The sequence below is a fragment of the Vigna unguiculata genome, chromosome 7 (assembly GCF_037176805.1).
Source record: "Vigna unguiculata cultivar grain cowpea cultivar isolate G323 ecotype 2 chromosome 7, ASM3717680v1, whole genome shotgun sequence".
Lineage (NCBI taxonomy): Eukaryota > Viridiplantae > Streptophyta > Magnoliopsida > Fabales > Fabaceae > Vigna > Vigna unguiculata.
In genome coordinates, this window is record NC_140798.1 from 29,935,083 (window position 1) to 29,957,594 (window position 22,512).

Consider the following 22,512-nt stretch of genomic DNA (forward strand, 5'->3'; position numbering starts at 1 on the left):
TAATATATTTTAAAATTTTAAAATTAATTATCATTAATATATTTTAAAGGTATAACAGACAAAAATAAGTAAAGAATTCAAATTTTATTATAAATAAACAAGTTTTTTTTTTCTTAGTAGATAAAAGTATTCATGTGGGTAATAAGGAATTTAAATTGGTTAAGATTTAGTTGTATATATTATGAAGAGTGTTTATTTTTATGGTATTTGGGAGTAAAATAGGTGGATGGAAGTTTATTTAAATGAAGATAATTACATAAAATGGAAAAAAAAAGTCAGAAGGGAAAGAAAACGTTTGGTAAAGACTTGCCTATCTTTTGGTAACAAGGCATTTGGATTGTAATTATGCAAGATTTAGTCAATGATGCCTAACTCCATGCATGACTCAACATACATATCTTTCTTTAACATTCAAATTAGTCAATTCTGAATTGGTATGAGTAGGACACGTTCTTTCAGCAAACATTTACATTTGGACATCTTTATTTCTGTGTTTTTCCTTTATTTTTTTTAAATATTAAGAAGGAGTAATTATACGGATACAGGCCAATAACATCTTGGTCTAATGAGAAATGCCTTTAATCTCCTAAATAAAAACTAAATGCATGTATTATTGGTTGATGAAGACCTAGACTAGTAATAGCATTAGAAATAGTCACGATTAAGATTATTTTAGAGATTTTAAAAATGGAAGTCAGTTAACGATAATATAATTCTAATGTATGATTAATTTATCATTTCATTTATTTTTTGATTAATTACTTCATCCTGAGGTTGTTATTATAAACTTTTCTTCCTTTTTCAAGTTCAGAATAACGTGGATGAAAATATGTCAGACTCTCTCGTTTTAAGTTGGAGAAAGAAAAAAAGACATTACTTATATAAAATAAATCGTATAAAATTGTATTACATTGAGCTTGAATTTGGGCAAATCTGTATTTAGGTAAAGTAATGCAGACAATTGGAATGTACTAAATGAGATTTTATTAACCATAATAGAAAGATAATCACTAAAATTATGGCATTTCTCTAGTTAAGGGACCTACAACTAAAGTTATGATTAGAAGAATATAAGAAGATTGAGCCTCTCTAAGTATGACAAACCCAATTTAAAGTTTATTTGGGTCAAGAAGATATGAAAATCTAGCCTAGAACTCTGTATTTGTAAATATTATACTAGGGTTTAATTTTGGGTTTTATATTTTGGTAGGAGCATACGATTTTCTTTAGGCCATGTATCTAGGCCTTGGTGGGTTTTGGGCTTGGAAAGAGTTTGGGCCTAGAAGAAGTGGGTATTCATATTCCTTTTTCCAATAATTTGGTACCAACAAATAGCATGATATTTCATTATCACATTAATAACTAAGATAGAACAATTAAATACAGAAGATAATATATGATATAGGAAAAGTTACACAAAGTATGAATTCATTACATCCAATCCTAATGAAATGAGAGTTTAACTAGTCCTATACTTTTAGAACATATAGATTTGATAAATTCTCACAAACGAATGGAAGAATTTGATGTCCTTTAGACTTAGAAGTGTCTTTGACTGAGTTCTAAGTTTCCTCTCAGTTTTCCACACAAAAGAACCCCCTTCTTTTTTTCATTCTCGACACTATAACCATAATGAGGAACTGTTTGCTCGTTGGGCGAGCCTGAGCTCTCACTGGGCGAGAAATAATCTTTGATTCACTTTTAATCACTACAAAAATTCTCATATTACATGAGATTTTTTTTTTGCAAATTTGTTAAAAAAATTGCAAGAAAAAACTTTTTCCTGCTATTTTTTCTAAGAATCTTAATTGACAAGTAATTCTTTCGTGGGTAATTATTTCCTACAAAATTATAAAATTCGTAAGTATTTCCTACAAAATTTGTTGTGAAAAGTGTTTTATACAAAATATTTTGTAAAAAAATTGGCAGCAATTTCCTGCAAATTTTTATTTTCATAACAAAATTTATAATTATTTCCTACAAAAAAAAAATTCAAAACAAAATTGGGAGGAAATATAGATTTTTTTAATAGTAAATTGCTCTGTCTCAATCTTCTAGTTGGACAAGATAATCTTGGCCGAACTCTCTAATCTTTCCTTTTCCTATACAATAATCTCAAGAAAATAAAAAAAATATACATAACTAAAAAGAACACATAACACTTCAACATCTTTTCATAAACAAAACACATAAATTCAGAAAAACAATAGAGGTTAATAAACATAAATATTAACTATTTATCAAACATATCACATAATACTTTAGACCATGATTTTATATGTGTTGCTTTTAGATTTAAATCACATTTATTAAATTGTTATTTTATATGAAATAAATTCTTTTAATTTTGTATAAATTTCTTACACTAGACTTTAAGATGAATTTTTTTTTGTTCAATTAAATTACATCGCTACAAGTGAAGCATCCAAAATTTACCTGCATCCCTTCCCCCAAAAAGTATTGAATAGATAATAATTTTTATAATTAGATTGTTGGTGCACAATGACACATTCCTCTGTTAGCAATAAACAAAACCTTCACTAGTGCAGAATTGCATTTTTACCTCGCCTTATAGGCCTCGGTTGGCAAGGAACCGAAGCCTATAATGGCGCGGTTGCAATTTTGCAATTACAGGCAACTTTTATGCCTCAGTTCACCTAAAACCCGAAGCCAAAAGCAGTTATAGGCCTCGGTTACAAAAAACCCGGTGCCAAAAGGGGTGTTAGGCCTCGGTTAAGAAGGCCCGAAGCCAAAAAGGTTGCCAAAAATTTCAAAAATGCCATTCTCGTTTTGACTTATAGGCTTCGGTTGGGAAAAAGTCGGTGCCAAAAGGGATGTTAGGCCTCGGGTGTTAAGGAACCAGGGCCAAAAGGGGTTATATGCCTCGGTTCTAAATTGAACCGAGGCCATATAATTTAATTAGGGCTCAAAACTGAACCCCATTTCTTCCTCGCGCGCGCTGCTATCCTCCATTTCTCTCTGCAAATATTCACTTTTTCTCCACAACGCAAACCCAATCCACTTCACTTTCCACTCCGCATTTTCACAAACACAAAGCAGGCACGTTGCTTCCAACAAGTTCTCGTCTCAGCGTTACAACAAGCCCCCACACGGGCCTCCATACGACACCGTCGTTTCGCTAAAAACCCTCGCCTCCCGCTTCGGCGAGGTGACTAACTTCTCCGCCAACGCCAACCGCCACACCTTCGTCCACCTCCCCCAGTGGGTCCTAGAAGAGCGCCAGGAATGTAGGAACCTCGACATCCTCAAACGGAAGGGTGTAGTCACACCCTCAGAGCCCTAGACGTGCGGGGTGTGTGGGCGCAAGTGCAAGACCCACATGGACCTGAAGAAGCACTTCAAGCAGCTGCACCAGCGCGAGCGAGAGAAGAAGCTGAACCGCTTGAAGTCGCTGAAGGGGAAGAAGAAACGGGACCGTTTCAAGGAACGATTTTTACGCGGGAATCATAAGTATAATGAGGCGGCGACGACGCTGCTGGTTCCGAAGGTGGGGTACAGGCTGGCGGTGGGGTACAGGCTGGCGGCGGAGCTGCGGCGGGCGGAGGTGTTTGTGGCTGTTTTTGGTTTCAGATGATTCGGATTTTTCGGAGATGTTGAGGAGGGCGAGGGAAGCGCATTTGGGAACCGTGGTGGTGGGGGATTGGGATAGGGCTTTGGGGAGGCATGCGGATTTGTGGGTGCCATGGAATGCGATTGAGAATGTTGACATATGGCCTCGGGTACTACGCAAACTGAAGCCAAAAAGGGACATATGGCCTCGGGTCATACTAAAATCGAGGCCAAAACGTGAGCGAATTTTTTTAAAATGTATAAATGTGAGCACATATGGCTTCGGTTAGACCTAACAACCGAGGCAGAAGAGGGACTCTATGGCTTCGGTTTACAACCGAGGCCAAAGGCTATCCTCTTTTGGCCTCGCCCCAATATGCCTCAGTCCGGGAACCGGTGCAGAATATGAAAAATAACCGCTGCCAAAAGGCCTTCCTGCACTGGTGCTTACATATGCAAAAGCAAGTTGCTTTTGTTCATTGGAAAATTAGTCAAACAATTGGCTCCATAATAGTAAAGAATATAATGAAACCATTGAATAATCGGTCAATAAGGTCACAACAAGTCAAATACTCACTTCATCATTTGAAACATCTTCCACTACAATGTACATGCAGTGGTACATTGATCACACTGTATATCACCATCTCAACAATCTTTCGACAACAAGGTCAACTTATTTTTAATCCACTTCTATTGTTATTACTTTACTTATTTGAATTAAACCACTATTTTTGTAACAATATTATACGTCACAAGAAATTGCTCAACCTCCTACACAATCCTATCATCACCATGGTAGGTGTTTTTCTTATTTTCTTCAACATCCACATCAATCTTTTAGTTAGTCTAGTATGAACCAAATTCGAATATGTGCACCCTCGGTCTAACATCTTATTTTACTCCCCCTAATAATAAGTGTCATCATTTTACACGGTATTATGTTCAAATTAATACAACTTCCTCAAATTATTTACAAAATTTCTCTAGTCAAATTACCTTCACTTAAGGCAAATCCAAAATATTACAACATATCTAACCAATAAAATATAATAACTTATACAAACCTAAAAGCACAATTAGTAACAGAAGTCGTTATCCTCCTACACGATGTATGCTCTATAGAAGTTGTGCGTCCCTACCACGAATTCTTATCTCATATTGTAATTGAAAATTATCACCACAGATCACAACTTCTTCATTAACACGATTTCCAGGAAGCCGTGCCTGTGGTTCATGATTTCTAATTTCCATATACAAATCAATACTCATAAGGAGGACACACGACTTAAAAACAGACCAATTTACTCAGAAGTAATATTCATGTTGCACAATTTCTAATTTTAAATTATATAGGTATTCTTTATTAGTATCTATATACTTTATAAAACATTCCAAATGTCCTGCTTATTATTATTTTTATTCTTTTTGTCAATAAAAAAAAACATTTACTAAGAACATCCACTCACCTCAATAATAGTAAACACATAAAATTTAAATGTAGAATTGATGAAAAGTACAAATACAAGTCATGTTTTTATTGGTTGTGTTTATCTTTAAAAGAAAATCATTATCCGCCACGAAGATCGCCTAGGTGATACCTAGCAATCTTCTAAAGAAATTAAATCATACACATTACAAAAATAAGTATTGAACAACATTTTGTAGTTTACTATATCAACCCACTTAAGTATGGGACCCCAGTTTGGGGAATCCAATTGTCCCCACCCAAGAAGTTAGAGACGGTGAAATTGGATGCATCTGTGGCATTGATAACATGATAACCGGGCCAGGTGACTCGGTTGGTAGTGTTAGAAGCAGGTCCTGTGTTATTATATTCTGCATAGTACAAGGTACTCAATGCAAAATCACCATTCCATTCATGCCAACCTGCAGGGTTTATCAAACTGTCCATAAAGGACTGCATTATAACTGTTCTTGAATATTCCTTCCATGGCCTCCCAAGGTAGCTTTGCACGGTGCTAACTACTGGAGCCAAATCATCAGCAGCTTTGATAGTGGCATTCTGTATACAAGTTCCTGTGTTTTGACTCGGATCAGTTCTTCCTTGAGCTGTGATCGTGTTGAATTGTCCTTTCAGAGGGAGACGAGAATAGATATTGCAGTTTTGCAAAACAACAGCAGCATTTCCAAATATGAAGTCAACGGTGCCATATATGTCACATTCTCGGTAAAATTGCCTCAGAGAATGTGTATACAATGTATCTTGATACCCTTCAAAGCTGCAACTGTAGAATGTGGACAAATCTGCTCCACTTCTTAGTGCCACTGCTTGACCCTTGCTCGGTCCAGCACTGTTACGGAAGGTTATGTTAACTGCTACAAACCCTTCAGCCACCACAGCTGCAATTCCACATCAAGCATATGTAATTGAAGATAGACACGTAATAAAACAAGAACAGGTTTGTTGAAAGGTTTACTAGAGTTCATATTGGATCAAATGTGTTTTCAATCTCTCTACATGTTTCAAAATGTTAATGTTGACCCTATACGAATGAAAGATTAAAACATATTTGGACATTAGTCATATAAAAATGATGTTATATGAAGGTGCGTGCGAATTATTTTTTCTTACCTACTGTTGCTGAGTTGAATGTTGTAAAGTTATCTCCAACACTGTGATTGCCCGTGATGATTGTCCGATTGATTCCATCTCCAACAAGCATTAAATACTTCTTGCTTTTGGCAATGGATACATATTCCTGGTACACTCCCTCGGTGATTAAAACGACGAAGTAGCCATTACCAGCAACTGTGTTGTTTGGTGCAGCAGCAATTGCATCGTTGATAGTGACAAAGTTTCCGCTTCCATCTTGACTAACAACCACGATGTCACTAACCACAACACTTCCGCCATTATCAGTGGTTAGTAGTTTCCTCCCATGGTGTCTAGCAGAGTCATAAATAGCACGTACTCGATCTGACATGACCAGTGGCAATTGACCATTTTTGAAATTCAAATGTCTTCCATTTTGGGGCCACGATGTCATGATTTTCTTCTCAGGCACCCACCCCTTTATAAACAAGGCCAACGTAACGCTGTGAAGCTTCAAATCATCAGAGAGAGATGATAAAAGTTCATTCTTCACTCTTGCATCTGAAGTTGTACTCTGTAGACCTTCTAAGCATGTTTGTTGGTTAGTCAAAACGGCACTGAGATAGGTTTCAAAATCTTCAGCTTGAGAAGTGGGAAGAACACCGCTAGCTTGGCTAGTAGTGGCATAAATGTTTGATAAGTATTCAAAGTTTTGCTCAGCAAGGTACCGACAGTCTTCAAGAGCACCAATAGTGTATTGAGACAAAGACAAGCTACCTTGAAGATACGAATCCACCAAGTAAAAGAACTTGCGTGTCTGGGACAAGGACTTTTGAAAAGAAATGCGACCATAGTCGAAGACGTTGCCATTTTGATTGGCAAGCACGGTTTTGCTACAGTAAGTAGGGTCTACGGTGGACCCGCAAATGGTTTCAGGGGGAACAATGGAGGATGAACTGGTATCTGCGACGGAGAATGAGAGCATATAAGAAAGAGAGAGTATAAGGACAGAAATGTTCTTAAGAGCCATTTTTTTTTTTAGTGAAGGATTTAGGTTTGTTGTATAGTAACTAGGGATGAACATAAGGTGGTTGGCTAGTTGGGCTTATATAGAAGGAACAAACATATTTTCTCATTGTAACAATTAGCTAGTGAGAATGAAAGCTTTGCTGGTTCGAAGTCAAATGAAAGAATTTGTGTTAGTGTTTTTGAGGTTGTTGTTGCCGTGGCTACCACGAACGCAGTCAACTTCCAACCTACTACCATTTTGAATCTTTTTTATTGGAAGCTTAATTAGGAAGCATACATTAAGTTTAATTACTGCAAACGTGCATGCATGCAAATATTTCTTTGGATTATATTTATTCATATACATTGCCATATTTGGGACATGGTTTACTTGGGACATGGTTTATTTGATACCTGCGAGACAATTAAATTTGAGTTTGTCAACTCAGTGGTTGGTTTCAGGCATTCACAAGATACAGAAATGGAGAACGGAAGATAATGAAAAAATGTGGATGCTCTCTGAGAAACAGATACTACCATTTCTTTCCTCAGATAATTTTTCACAAGTAGTAGCACACTGAAATCAATTTTTTTTCCCTTTTATAGGTAACATTTTTAACATTATTCTATGAATATATTGTAAAGCACATGGGCCATGGTTGGAGGTACGACTGTTATGTCCGCCATAGAAAAAAATTGTCTACTTTTTTTTTAAACTTAAATCTCAAAGAAAAAGTTATATGTCAAAAATTAATAAGTTTTAAGAAATGATTAGAATAACATTAAATTTAATATAAAAAAAGAAGATTTAAAGATCAATTAAACTAAAATTAAAAATATCCAGATTGGTTAAAATTTAATCTATTAAGACAAAATAAAAAATATAGACACGGAGGAATGTTTGGAGGTTGAATACTCTTATGCAAAAGTTTAAGTCTACTTCAATTATTTTAGTCAGTTGTTTATTTAGAAAAAAGTCTATTCTTGCCACTAGAGCCTTCATAGGTATGGTTTTATTTTCTGATAAATTTGATTGTGTGGGTTTTTCTATCATGAAAATTCTATGCACTACTTCTTTTACCAAGCAAGCTCAATTCAAAATTCAATATTTTTTACTTTTATTAATTATTATTAAATATAATTCAACTAGAAATTCAATTTTTTTAGTTATAATTGAACTCAATTTAATTTAAAATCTAATTTTTAATTATACATTATTTAATGAAATGAGTAAATTATATTATGATACAAATCAATTTCAAAAACTTTCAGAATGACCATTTAACCCACGAATCTTTGCTAAAGTAGTGCTATTAATGACCAATTCCTGGATGCAATTGCTCTCACATTTATATATTTTTTATATAAAAAATAATATTTATGTAAATATTATGCACAAATAATTCTATTTTTTTTATTTTGTTTTATTTTCTCTTCTTATTACATTACATCCAACTCCTGCACTCCTGAATTTATAGTACAAAAATAATTGCTTACCTTAATTTTTTTTCCTTCGTGGAATTATGCACTAAGAAAATGCTTCATTAGCAATTAATCTTAGTGATCAAAAAGTGTTAGTATTATAGTGATCAATTTATAAAATAAAAAATTTATTAATTACTAAAATAGTCACTATTATAAATAAAAAATTATAATTGGTCTCTAAATTGATTTTTAAAATTTGGTTACCAATGTTTTATCTATAAAAAAAATTGGTTACTAAACATTAACTATCAAGGCTTTTACTACCAAAGTAATTGGTTTCTAAGTAATTAGTGACCAATTTAACGAGTGACCAATTATAAATTTTTACTCATAATCATTATTTTAGTAGCCAATAATTTTTTATTTTGTAAATTGGTATCTAAATTAGTCATTAATGACTAACAACTTTTAATCAATAAAATTGGTTACATCTTGAATATTTCCTTGTAATGTATATATCGAAATCTAAAAACCTAATTATATCCTGAACATTCAATAATGTTCTAAAGCTCTAGTTACTTTGTAATTTATAGGAATCAAAGTCAAACTTTAAATTTTATGAAAGACAAAATTAAATTTCAAATTTTTTTTAAGGACGAAGAAAAAACTTAATACCTAGGAAACATGTTAAGAAAATCCATTAGTCCCAATAACATTATGTTATTAAAGTTAAACTAATAGATGAAAAACAACCCATTTTATATTTTGAGGGGTCAAAACTAAGTGAATTTTTGGACAAGAAAGAAAATTGGATTTGTTTTATTTCAGAGGAACGGAAAATACATTCTTCAAAACGAAACTAATGAAGAATTTTGTTTCACTGTTGGGAAAGAAGATCTTGATTCCAACCGTATAAGATTCGTCCAACATGACTTTTTAATGTATTAATATTTGGGACAAAAGCTTGGGGAAAAGCTTCGGTACAAAACATATAATATTGTATTGAAGAATGCAAATGGAGGAGTTTGGTCGTATTGGGCCCAATAATCATATGGACTATAAAACAAACAGATATATTGGCCCACAAATCGAGAAGGTATGAAGTTCATCGATCAGCATGTGCCACCGGTCCATGTGGCTGACCACCATTGTGCACGCTTCGGGTAAGTGCAGTCGCATGCACAGCAAAAGTTCTGCTCCTCACAGTAATCATCAATACATCTCCGACAACTATTTTGGTCCACAAGTTTTAAACACACTGCTTTGGAATGCAACACTCTAAAACTCGTTTTGATTTTTTCTTTTTCACTTTCTCAATAAAAAAACATGTCAAATAAATGTAACTCCGTCGACCTATTATTTGTCCACTGATTTTATTTGACTTAAGCCACAGCTAGGAAGTAGAAAAACATACCTATTCGTGGTACTTTTATTTCTTTTACTAATAACAAATAATGTTCTTGGTTATTGTGTTGAGGAAATTAAAATATCTTTACAATATTGAAGAGCAAATCATATAGACGTTATGGCATGAAACTTTTACCTTAGTGTTTAAATCAAGGATTTAAATAATTTTAAAAAATTAAAATATGTAGTGATTGAATTACTTGATATTAAATTTTATTTATTTTTTAAATAATTAATTTGAAAAAAGTAATTGAATTATTTTAAATTTTAATTTTCTTGTTTAGATAAAAAAATTAATTTTTATTGAACTCAATTTTACTCTAATTTAACTTAGTTCGACCTTCAATTTAGTATGACTTATCTTGACTTTTGGTTCAAGTCGACCTTCGGCACGGCTCGACCTTCGATCTGGTCTAGCTCAACTCAACTTTCAGTCCGACTTGATCTAGTTTGACCTACGATTTGACCTGGTTCGACTTACGGCTTGGGACGACCCGACTCGACCTTCAAACCGGGTTAGCCCGACTCGACCTTCAACTTGGGTCGACTCGACTTGATCTTCGGTTTCGAAAGGCTCAACTCGACTTTCTACCCGATCCGAATTGACTTTTTAGACTTGTAAACTTTTTTTTGTCTTAACCGATGAGCAATTCCAATTTCAAATTATAATATTTTAGTTATTTGAAATATATTTTTAAAATTACTTAATTTTAATTTTCTTTTAATCGTCTAATCCAAATATATCATTTTCTTTAAAAAAAATTAAAATTTTCAAATAAATGAATTTCTTTCATAAATTATCTCGTCGTCGAAACACGCAGTTAAGGATTCTACTCATCAAGTGCACGTTTCAAGCTAATTTGGTATATTCTTGAATGAAGTTGACACTGTGAAAATAACTCTTTTGCTACAATAAATTAAGGTGTGTTTTATAATTCAAAGCTTCAGTGGTTGATGTAGGAGCCAAGATGATAAAGGGTCTCACGCATAATAACACATTGCATTCCGGGGAGTTTAACAGAGTGAGTGAGCATGAGGTCCATGTCACATTAAAAAATGTCCAGTTTCACACTGTCAACGTGAGACACCCCACTCCATTTTACAACCCAACCACTCTATTTATCCACAGCATGCACCCTCCTACAAGCACACACAAACTAAGTCACCATGAACAACTTCACACTTGCATCCATTTTGACGGCCATTTCTGCATTACTCTTCTTAGCAACTTATTTGACTAACACCCCAACAAGAGACACACAGAAACACCTCCATTTCCAAAAGCACATACAACTAGCCCAATCCACGTGCCAAGGAACACTCTACCCCGACCTATGTGTCTCAACCCTTGCCACATTCCCAGATCTTACCTCAAAATCTGTCCCGCAAGTCATTTCTTCCGTGGTCAACCATACCATGTACGAGGTAAAATCATCCTTCTACAACTGCACCACCCTCAAAAAGAAGATCAGAAACCTCAACCCACTTGACCAGAGAGCCCTCGACGACTGTCTCAAACTGTTCGAAGACACCAACGTGGAGCTCAAGACCACCATCGATGATCTCTCCAAGACCACCATAGGGTCCAAGCGCCACCATGACTTGCAGACTCTGCTCAGCGGAGCAATGACCAACTTATACACGTGCCTCGACGGCTTTGCTTACAGCAAGGGGCGCGTCAGAGACAGAATTGAGAAGAAGTTGCTTGAGATATCACATCACATGAGCAACTCCCTGGCCATGCTGAAGAAGGTTCCTCAAGTGAAGAGAACAACTTCGAAATCTGAGGTGTTCCCCGAATATGGAAATATGAAAAAGGGTTTCCCCTCCTGGGTGTCCCCCAATGACAGAAAGCTTCTCCAAGCGTCTGTGAATGAAACCAAGTTCGATCTCGTCGTTGCCAAAGATGGCACTGGCAATTTCACCACCATAGGGGAAGCACTCGCTGTGGCTCCCAACTCCAGCACAACCAGGTACGTAATATAAAGCCTTTTTTACGTGAATATAAGTGAATAATGTGACTTTAAATGTTGATTTTGTGCATCATTGTATTATGTTTATTCTCACATAAGATTGTGAAATGTGTTTGATGGTAGGTTTGTGATACACATAAAGGCGGGGGCATATTTCGAGAATGTGGAAGTGATTAGGAAGCAGACGAATCTGATGTTTGTTGGAGACGGCATTGGGAAGACAGTAGTGAAAGGCAGTAGGAACGTTGTGGACGGGTGGACAACTTTTCAATCAGCTACTGTTGGTAGCTCTTCTTCTTCTTCTTCCTTCTGCTAATATTTTGGATTAATTTGTTAACTTCTAATTAATTGGTTTTGAAGTTAATTTGAAAGAAAAGAGAAAAAGAAAAGAAAAATTAGGGGAGGCTATAATCACTGTGGTATCTAGTTAGATTTAATCAGTAGTTTTGTCACGTAATGGTATACCCTGCTATGTCAAAGACAGAGAAAAAATCATTAGGAAAGGTTCGAACAAGACAAACAAAATGGCAACTTGATGATGAACCCATTTAAAAATTAATAGTAAATTAAGTTGGGTAGGTGAGTTTGCAGATAAATTAGATGATATAGGAAATGATTTTAAATGGTTTGAACAGACACCGAGTGGTTGGGTTTGTGAAGTGAGGGTGGTGCAGTTACAACGTGCATTGAATTGAAAAGTAGCGTTGTAGAGGAAGGAAGCAGACGCTGATGCATTTTCTGATGCGCTCTGCTGTCCTTAAAATTCAGATATCACAGACTAGTGTCGGCTATATAACAAATCCTTATTAATGTTACGACAATTTGTAATTTAGATTCTTGTCATGGAACTAGCAAAATGCCTTTTTTTGTTGGTTTTGAATGTCTGAAATAGAAGTAGGGAAATTTGAAAAGATAAAAGGCTTTGCCGCTTAAAGTATCGGAGGAATCGGCTTTCCCGTGAATGAACATTATGCTGAAAAGTGATAGGTGATGGGTCCATGTGAATTTGTGCTATCCTTCATTGATTTAATTATGAGCATATGATAATACAGATCCTTTTTTAATTAATTAATACAATGCTTGTTTTTCTTCGTCGTTACTTTCGTCAATTATTATTCCTTTTCTGGGAATAACATTAGAAGACTCAAATTTGTGTTTTTCAGTGTTCCTGTCTAACTTTCAATCATATAGCAATAAATCCAGTGATATCAAAATCTGGGTATTATTTGGATATCAGTTAATATTTTAGATGTCTATACCATTTTTCAATTAGATCTGCTTCATAAGACAACAGGGGTTAGCGTGTAATTATTTTAATTTATATTTTCACGAAAAGTAGAGTTAGCAACAACATTCTTGGGTCAAAGTATAAGGTCCACATGTCTATCCACGCCCAACTAAAAGAGCATTCTATTATTCTGGATCGCCATAATAACACTCATCCCATTAGGTCCACTTTCCTTGCTATTTCTTCTATGCTTTGCCTTTGCTTTTCTCTTTTTGCTTTTAACAAATGAAAAAGGCTTTAACTTTTTTTCTCTAATGTTGAATTGTGAATGATGATGATCCAGAATGTAATCCTTACAGCTTTGACATTTATGGTATTTTGCAGCTGTTGTAGGAGAAGGATTCATAGCAAAGGGTATAACTTTTGAGAACTCAGCAGGGCCAGACAAACACCAAGCAGTGGCCCTGAGAAGTGGTGCTGACTTCTCGGCTTTTTTCCGTTGCAGTTTTGTTGGGTATCAAGACACACTTTATGTGCATTCCCTACGCCAATTCTACCGAGAATGTGACATTTATGGCACTGTAGACTTCATTTTTGGCAATGCAGCAGTGGTGTTCCAAAACTGCAACTTATACGCACGCAAACCAAACGAAAATCAGAAGAACTTGTTCACTGCGCAAGGCAGAGAGGACCCTAACCAAAACACTGGCATATCCATCTTGAACTGCAAGATTGCAGCTGCTTCAGACTTAGTCCCTGTCAAATCCTCCTTCAAGAGCTACCTGGGTCGTCCATGGAAAACGTACTCAAGAACTGTTTATCTAAAATCTTACATGGAGGATCTGATTGACCCAGCAGGGTGGTTGGAATGGAATGACACATTTGCGTTGGATACACTGTATTATGGAGAGTACATGAATAAGGGTCCAGGTTCAAACACAAGTGGCAGAGTTACATGGCCGGGTTATAGGGTCATAAACAGCTCCACTGAGGCAACCCAATTCACAGTTGCTGAGTTTATTCAAGGTAGTGACTGGTTGAACACCACAGGAATTCCATTCTTTTCTGGTTTGAGTTGAGAAATATTCACTTGTTGTGCTCAGTTCGTTGAGCTTATATATGATAAAGATGTTACACATTCTGGTTTTAGTATGACAGGTTAATATGATTCTCCTGCTTTCATTCTCTGTCTTAACAAAGGTACAGCATTGTTCTCAGTCCTCAGCAATAGCTAAACCTGAGAGATCACGAGAATTATAACGTTTACTTGTATTATTATTACTTAGTTCTCATTGTATAGGGCTATAGGCTATGATAGCCCCCTCACTATGTACTAAATTTCTTTTTAGAAAAAAGAAATGCAACAATGATGGACCTGAAAATAAAAATCTTTGTTTTTCTTAAAGAAAAATAGTTATATGTTTCTTTAGAAATATATTCATGTAACTTGTGAGAGATTATGAGATATGAAATTCATTTATTAAATAAGAGAAGCATTGTGAAAAAAAAGAATACCAATTTCTATATCGAATATTTTAATTTTAAGCAAATATCTTGTATAAAAAAAGGGTTCTTCAAAATAGCATTACGAATTCTCAATTAGAACTAAATGAATCAGTAAAGTTTATATCACATGAAAACAAGTTATCTATAACTATATATATAAAAAGGATTATTTCTTTTTGTCCATATTCTATAATTCTAAATTTATCATTTTTTACTATTTTTTTTCTCCTCATTCTGTATTTTAATATAAAAGGGATTGTTTTAGTTATTTTTAAATTGAATTTATGTACTACAAGTGTCTAAATAATATGCAATTTTATTAATACTAGACACTTATCAAACATTTGTGGACATTTTTGTCCTCTAAATAAAGTAAAATTGTATTAATGATTATTGGGCTTAGAATTCATTTAATATAACTATTAACTATAGACTTCTGTAAAATTGAATGCTTATAATGGCTTTTTTTGTATTTTTAGGTCCTTTTTACCATCAATTTGTAAAATAGGGTCTGTTGAAATTTTTTTTGCGAAACAGGATCAAGTCGTCATGGGGGAGGACGACATTAAAGGTGAAGTCGTCCTCCCCCCAGCCGGTTTCATTTTTTTTTTTTTTTGAAAAAGCGATGTCGTTAGGATGGAGGCCTGTTTCTGCACATTTGAGATTGAAGTCGTCAGGATGGAGGCCGGTTTCACTTTTAGTTTTTTTTTTTCTAATGTAGCATTTTTATTTTATTTTTTTGGCTTAAATAGTCATTTGGTCCTAGTTTTGGTCAAGTTTTTTCACTTTGGTCCTACTTTTGAAATTGTTTTCAATTTGGTCCTGCTTTTCATTAATTTCATTCAATCAGATCCTTTTTGTTAACTCCATCTAAATAGTTAACAGAACAGTGACCAATGTGGTTCGTTTCTGTGACGTGGAGTATTGTTCAATGACGTGTCCGTTATTTTACTGTGTTGGCCTTTTAATTTTAATTAGAGAGTTTTAGTGTTTATAATTTGTGAAATTGGGTTTAAGGATTCTTCGTGGATTTGAGGATTTATTTGAATTGAGGATTTCAGAGGCTGTTCATGACCCACCATCAAAGAGTGCTTTTCGTTATGTGAAGATTTATTCACAGAGGGTTGTAACTGTTCATCGCGGAGGTAGGGTTTGTATAATTTTGTGATTTAGGATTTGTTTAATTTTGAAAGGCCAATATGGGGGTGAGCTATTAACATGAGAGTGTGTGAATGAACTTGAAGAGTATATATGATCTTGGAGTACGAAAAGTGTGGGCATTAAGCACATTGCCGCTTGGATGCTTACCTGGAGGTAGAACTACGGCTGGGGGGCCATTAAGATTTTGTGCATAACTTGCGAACATTGAAGTAGCTATTTGTTTGTGTTGTTTAATTCTGAATCAACAAAAATGAAACAAACCCTAAACCACAAAATTATACAAACTCTACCTCCACGATGAACAACTAGAACCCTCCCCAACCAATCTTCACAAAACGAAAAGCAATTTTTGATGGTGAGTCATGCACAACCTCTGAAATCCCCAATACAAAGAAATCCCCAAATCCACAAAGAATCCCTAAACCCAATTTCACAAATTATAAACCTTAAAACTCTCTAACTAAAATTAAAAGGCCAACACAGTAAAATAACGGACATGTCATTAAACAGTGCTCCACGTCACAGAAACGAACCACACTAGCCACTATTTTATTAACTATTTAGACGGGGTTAACGGAAAGGATCTAACTAAAGGAAATTAACGAAAAGCAGGACCAAATTGAAAACAATTCCAAAAGTAGGACCAAAGTGAAAAACTTGACCAAAACTAGGACCAAATAACTATTTAAGCCTTTTTTTTTATTAATGCCAACGGCTTTGTCATAAAATTTTCAATGAAGCCGTATTTAATGCAAGCGACTTCAATTAACTGAGACCGGTGTATGTCAAGACGACTTTGGTTGGCAATTAAATGAAACCGTCAAGTGGCCTAGCGACATCAATTGGTTTCAATTAATTGAAACCATGAGGTGGCCTAGCGACATCAATTGGGTGTCGTCCACATTGATGGTGACTTCGCCTTCCCCAGATCACTGACGCATTTATTTTAATCAATGTTAAAATATATTAATCTTTTTTTTTATTTTTATTCCAATTTATTATTATTTTTTACCACTTATTGTTCCAAAAAAATTTAAAAAAAAAACAACCATAAAGACGACTTTAATGTGGACATGACCAGAAACCAGACTCATCCCTGACGACATCGCTTTTTCAAAAAAAAAAAAATGAAACCGACTGGAAAGAGGACGACTTCACCTTTAATGTCGTCCTCCTCAATGACGACTTGATCCTGTTCTGCAAAAGAAAATTTGAAGAACTTTTTTACAAATTCGAGAGACTTTTTTACAAATTCGAGTTACAATGACCCCAATTAAAAAAAAAAAAGCCGCTTATAATTTTTCTTAACATGCACACTAGTTAGCAGGTTTTTCTTCTTCAACTGATAGCGATACAAAATCCTTTATCTCAAACTTAAGCTGCCTTTTTGGATGTTGTACCACCGATTTTCATAAGCAGGTTTGTATTCACCTTCCATCTCCTATTTAACCAATTATAATCACCTACAAAACATATTATTCATGCATTTAGAAATATAAGCAGGTATATAGAAATGTAAACATATTAGTGCCCAAAGTTCTAATTACAATAATAACGTATTTCACAAACCGTCACTCCCGGGTTTCACAATATTTTAGTTGCTTTTCATCATATCTCTCTTGAAAAGTTTATCTAGTTTAGATTTTTTATCTTTTTATTTTTTTTAACTTAAAGCCACTCAATGCATTAACTTTATTTACATTTTAATTAAAATTAAAATTTAATTTTTTTAGGATTGAAAAAAAATAGATTTTTTTAAACAAGTGAGCCAATTCATTTAATCCACCAACATGTGGTGGATCAGGCCGAGTTAGATTTTTCTCAGCTTGCAAATAAATGAGTCGGGTTGGGTTGACTCACTAAGAGGCCAACCCGCGGTGGGCCGGGTCTGGCCAGGCCGAGTGGCCCGTTTTGACAACTCTATTTCCTGCCATGGCGAATCCTACTTCATCCTCTAGTTAATCGCTTTCCGTAGGTTCTCGTCGCCTTTCTCCAGGTTCTCGTCGACTTTCTCCGTATTCTCGTGACTTTCTACAGGTCCTCATCAACTTTCTCCATGTTCTCGTGGCTTTCTTAAGTTCTCGATTTTTTCAAGTTCTCAGTTTTCTCAAATTCTAGATTTTTATCAAGTTCTCGGCTTTCTTAAGTTCTCGGCCTTGTCAAGTTCTCAGCTTTCTCGTTCTCAACTTTCTCGTTCTCGGCTTTCTCAAGTTCTTCAAACACTACTACTTTCAAGTTGGACTTTCATAAGTTTCATGCCCATCTTGAAAGGGGGTGTCAAAGATATCATATATCTCTTGATTTTTTTATTCTCTTGTGTTATTATCAAATATTCATGTCTTATGATGATATATTAGGTTTTATTTTTTTTCTTTTACATTATAGGATATTGTACTCTATATATTGGACAATTTTCCACTAGATCAATATGAAAGTTACATTTTAGTTGTTTTTCATCAAACATATCTTGTGCATATTTTTCCTTTCTCATGACTTATACATGTCTAACAAAACCAAGTACCACTCTTCCATCTATATTGTTCCTAATTACTGATCAGATACACTTTCGCATTCTACTATTGGTATTAAGGACTTCTCTTAATATTTGGGGATAATTTTATTGTGTTGATGGTTTGATGTTTCTTATAATCTATTTAGGATTCATAATCTAACATTTTCTTCCTGTATCTCATAATTTCTAACTGCACCCAAAACTAAAAGTGACTTGAAAACCATATGTTCTAGAAATATTTAAAACTAAGATTTTTAGAATTTTCAGAATATAATTTCTAGAACATAATCTCTGGAACAAAATTTTTACAGAAGTATTTGTGGAATAAGTTCTTCAAAATATATATTTATTGGAAAAAGTTTTCCAGAACCAACTTTCCGGAATAAACTTTCCAAAACCCATGAAATACATTTCAGAATGAAGTTTTCAAAACAAGTTTCTTTTCAAAACAAACTCTCTCTCTCTTCTTTTTTCACTGGAGTGGAGAATGGGGATGTAACGAAAACAACAACAATAACAACAGGCGTGATGATATTTTGAGTGATTTTTGTGTTGGAACGGGTGCAGGAAGAAAAAGTCTTAGTTGATCACTACATCAACCTTTGGAATGGCCCAGTTTCCTGAACATGCAATCTTATGGGCTTTGATGGTTATAAAACCTCATAACTTAGGGTCTTTCTTCCGGCACCTCCAAAATTTCTTCTACACCTCCAAAATTTCTTTAAATTCTCAAAAAATTCCTTGACCATTTAAAGAAACCCGCAAACACCACACCCCCAAAATTATATTGACTTCCGGAAGTCAAAATATATCACCGGAAATTAACCTCCGGAAGTCAAAATGTATTACCGGAAGTCAACTTCCAAAAGTCAAAAATTATCACCAGAAGTCGACTTCCAAAAGTCAAAAAATATTCTCGGAAGTCGTCTTCCGGAAGTCAAAAAATATTCTCGAAAGTCAACTTTCGGAAGTTAAAAATATTCCCGGAAGTCAACTTCCGAAAGTAAAAAAACATTCTACGAAAGTTGACTTCCGTAAGTAAAAAAAAAATTATTTTGAATATTTTTAATCTATTAAAATTTATATTTTTAACTTTTAATGATTTTTTTAGTTTATTATTTTATTTGTTTTTTATGTTTTCATATTTCTTAATATATATATATATATATATATATATATTTTAAAATATTAATATCTATATATATAATTTTATTTTTATTTAATATATTAAAAAATAAATATAAATATAAAAATAAGTAAAATTTAAATAATATTAAAATTTAAATAAAAAAACAAAAGAATCAAAAATTTATTCTCGCTTCATTTACTTTTATTTAATATTTAAATTTATTTTAAACTAATTAAAGTTTAAATTAAAAAAATTAAAAAGAAAATATATATACAAATATATATATATATATATATATATATATATATATATATATATATATATATATATATATATATGAATATATACGTTTTTCTTTAATTTTAAATTTCATTATTTATATATTATTTAGATATGTTATTTTAAATATGATTGTTTTAATTCTTTTTTATTTTTATTAAATTTTTAATAAATTATATAAAAATAAATTTAAATTTAAAAATATAAAAAAATATATATATATGAAAAAATTTAAAAAATTTAATTAAATTAAATATTCAAATTTTAAACAAAATTCAAAAATTCAAAAAAAAATATAAAATACTGTACACATAAAATATATAAATAAGATAGTTATAATAATATTAAAAAAATAAATAAAATTAAAATTAAAATTAAAAGATAATTTAAATTAAAATAATAAAACTTTAACTAAAAACAGAAAAATATATATATATATATATATATATATATATATATATATATATATATATATATATATATATATATATATATATATATAAACCAGAAGTCGGAACGGAAGACAAAATCTGTTTATATATATATATATATATATATATATATATATATATATATATATATATATATTAAAATTAAAAGTTTTATTATTTTTATTTTAATTATTTTTTAATTTTATTTTTCAATTTTTTATTTAGTATTTTTATTACTTTTTTTATTTTTTAAATTTTTTTAAAATTTATATGTTTTATAATTTTTAGTACGTGTTTTAAAAAGTAAAATGAAATAAAATATATAATTTTTTTATATCTGAAAGTCAACTTTTGGTAATATTTTTTTATTTTCGGAAGTCGATTTCCGGTAATGATTTTTCACTTTCGGAAGTCGATTTTCGGTAATGATTTTTGACTTCCGGGAGTCGACTTTCGGTGATATATTTGGACTTTCGGAAGCTGACTTCTGGTGGTATATTTTGATTTCCGAAAATCGATTTCTGGTGATATATTTTGATTTGCGGAAGTCATATATTTTGACTTTTGGAAGTCAACATCTAAAATATGTTTGGGAGTGTGATATCTTTGAGTTTTTTTGAATGGTCAAAGTCCACATCAATAGGTATCCAAAAACTCTTCAATCCCTCTCACCTACACCACACAAAAAGATATTTGATTTTATTATTAACTCTGATTAAAAATATAATTTACACATAATTAACGGAAACTGGTAATTTAATAAAACTTGGAATTTGTAAGGACAGATGTTTTTTGTATATTAATATAAAAGTGTGATATTATTTTACTAGTAATAATTAAATTTGACGTATATTTAACGGTAGTAAATTAATAATATATATATATATATATATATATATATATATATATATATATATATATATATATATGAAAGATTTAAAATAATTTTCTTTTTAAAAAAAAGGGTGATATTAGAAACAAAATAAAGGAATAAAAAAATACTTGATATGTTACATTGGATTTTAACTAAAAATATTAGAATCACCCAATGTAAGGATTACAGTAAACGTAAAGTCAACGTATTTATCATAATTAAACTGCTTTATAATCACAAGAGGAGAGGAACAAAAGTTTTTTTTTTTTTTGGTAATATTCTGAAAACTGTGTTAGACATCAGTTTTGAAGCTACGGACACATTTTTCTGAACTTTTTTTTTCCATTTTTAAAAAATATAATAACAAAATTTGAAGCAGTGAACATGTTATTAGAAAATATAGAGAGTTGAAATAAATATGCACACACAAAAATTACTGTTGTAATATACAAAGGATAATTTCATCACTCTTTTACACAAGAGAGACAAGACCATAAGTAATAGTCTACTGCATATAGAGAGCTCTACAGCTTTTGGATAGCCGAAACAAATTTCATTATTCATTTGAATTTATCTTTGGCTAATTAATTTTTAGAAAACTCTACAAAATGTTTCGAAACATTTAAAAGAAGAAAACCTAAATTTTGTCATAATTCTTTTAACAATAAAAGTTGTTTTAAAAGTATTTCAGAACGTGTTGATAGCTTTGTTGTTCCATACTACTTAAAGTGATGAAAAACATATTCTACGATTGCATCTTAAACCTTTGAAGAGAACAGATGTTACCTTTGAGTGTTGAGCATGTTCAAGGGATGGATCATTAACTAGTGGGACCTAAGCCTTTAAATAATATTTTAATCATTATCTTAATTTACATGTGAATCTTGTCCTGAGTCGTTCAGACGAATGATAAAATCATGACAGACAAGAAAAAGAACAAAGGAAACGACATTACATTATGTTCAGCGGTTCTTTTCTGGCAGTTCTACGCCAACGAGAGAAAAGTGGTGATGAAATACGATTATCATGTGTGTTATGTTTTGGTGCAGAGAGAGGGAGGATAGGAAGAAAATGGGCATGAAACGCGTACTGGTGCATGTGGGAGTACAACAGAAGCACATGGCAATGTGTGATTATGTCAATACCGTGCAATCGTTTTCTGAACAAACCCTTACATAATTCATTTTTTCTTCTTTTCATTTCCCAACAAAACAACAACACATCAAGAAAAAGTTTCACTCTGAGCACCTAGTTTTCTCGCTTTTCCAACTTCATCATGCATCTTTTCTTTTCCTTCTTCGCTTTTACACCTTTTTAATTTCATACCAATTGCATTTCGACTCCTTATATAATCATGCTATCATCATTTCTTACATAGCTGCCTCAATTCAATCTTATGGAAACTAACCTTCATTTTTAATTCAAAAAAGTACTTTGTTTCATATTTATTCA

At 32.8% G+C, this 22,512-nt stretch overlaps 2 protein-coding genes and 1 pseudogene across 2 annotated transcripts; 2 read left to right on the forward strand and 1 right to left on the reverse strand.

The window, feature by feature from the left end:
- Positions 1 to 2,502: 2,502 nt before the first annotated feature.
- Positions 2,503 to 3,860, forward strand: LOC146884771 (uncharacterized; annotated as a pseudogene).
- Positions 3,861 to 5,082: 1,222 nt separating this feature from the next.
- LOC114192063 (pectinesterase-like) lies at positions 5,083 to 7,245 on the reverse strand. Its single transcript, XM_028081633.2, has 2 exons — positions 6,167 to 7,245; positions 5,083 to 5,934 (listed from the first exon to the last, which is right to left on the reverse strand). Exons 1-2 carry the CDS (start codon positions 7,209 to 7,211, stop codon positions 5,243 to 5,245), a joined length of 1,737 nt encoding a protein of 578 aa, XP_027937434.2. The 5' UTR covers positions 7,212 to 7,245; the 3' UTR covers positions 5,083 to 5,242.
- Positions 7,246 to 10,958: 3,713 nt separating this feature from the next.
- Positions 10,959 to 14,579, forward strand: LOC114190749 (pectinesterase-like). Its single transcript, XM_028079755.2, has 3 exons — positions 10,959 to 11,940; positions 12,064 to 12,224; positions 13,553 to 14,579. The coding sequence occupies exons 1-3, from the start codon at positions 11,135 to 11,137 to the stop codon at positions 14,245 to 14,247; spliced, it is 1,662 nt and encodes a 553-aa protein (XP_027935556.1). The 5' UTR covers positions 10,959 to 11,134; the 3' UTR covers positions 14,248 to 14,579.
- The last annotated feature ends 7,933 nt before the right edge of the window (positions 14,580 to 22,512 follow it).

What these genes read in the sequence shown, in the direction of transcription:
- LOC114190749 (XM_028079755.2), top strand. Translation starts at nt 11,135, where the DNA reads ATGAACAACTTCACACTTGCATCCATTTTGACGGCCATTTCTGCATTA. An exon ending in CCCAACTCCAGCACAACCAG is followed by an intron (nt 11,941 to 12,063) that starts GTACGTAATATA and finishes GTTTGATGGTAG; the next exon opens with GTTTGTGATACACATAAAGG. An exon ending in TTTTCAATCAGCTACTGTTG is followed by an intron (nt 12,225 to 13,552) that starts GTAGCTCTTCTT and finishes GGTATTTTGCAG; the next exon opens with CTGTTGTAGGAGAAGGATTC.
- LOC114192063 (XM_028081633.2), bottom strand. Translation starts at nt 7,211, where the DNA reads ATGTTCATCCCTAGTTACTATACAACAAACCTAAATCCTTCACTAAAA. An exon ending in ATTCAACTCAGCAACAGTAG is followed by an intron (nt 5,935 to 6,166) that starts GTAAGAAAAAAT and finishes GTGGAATTGCAG; the next exon opens with CTGTGGTGGCTGAAGGGTTT.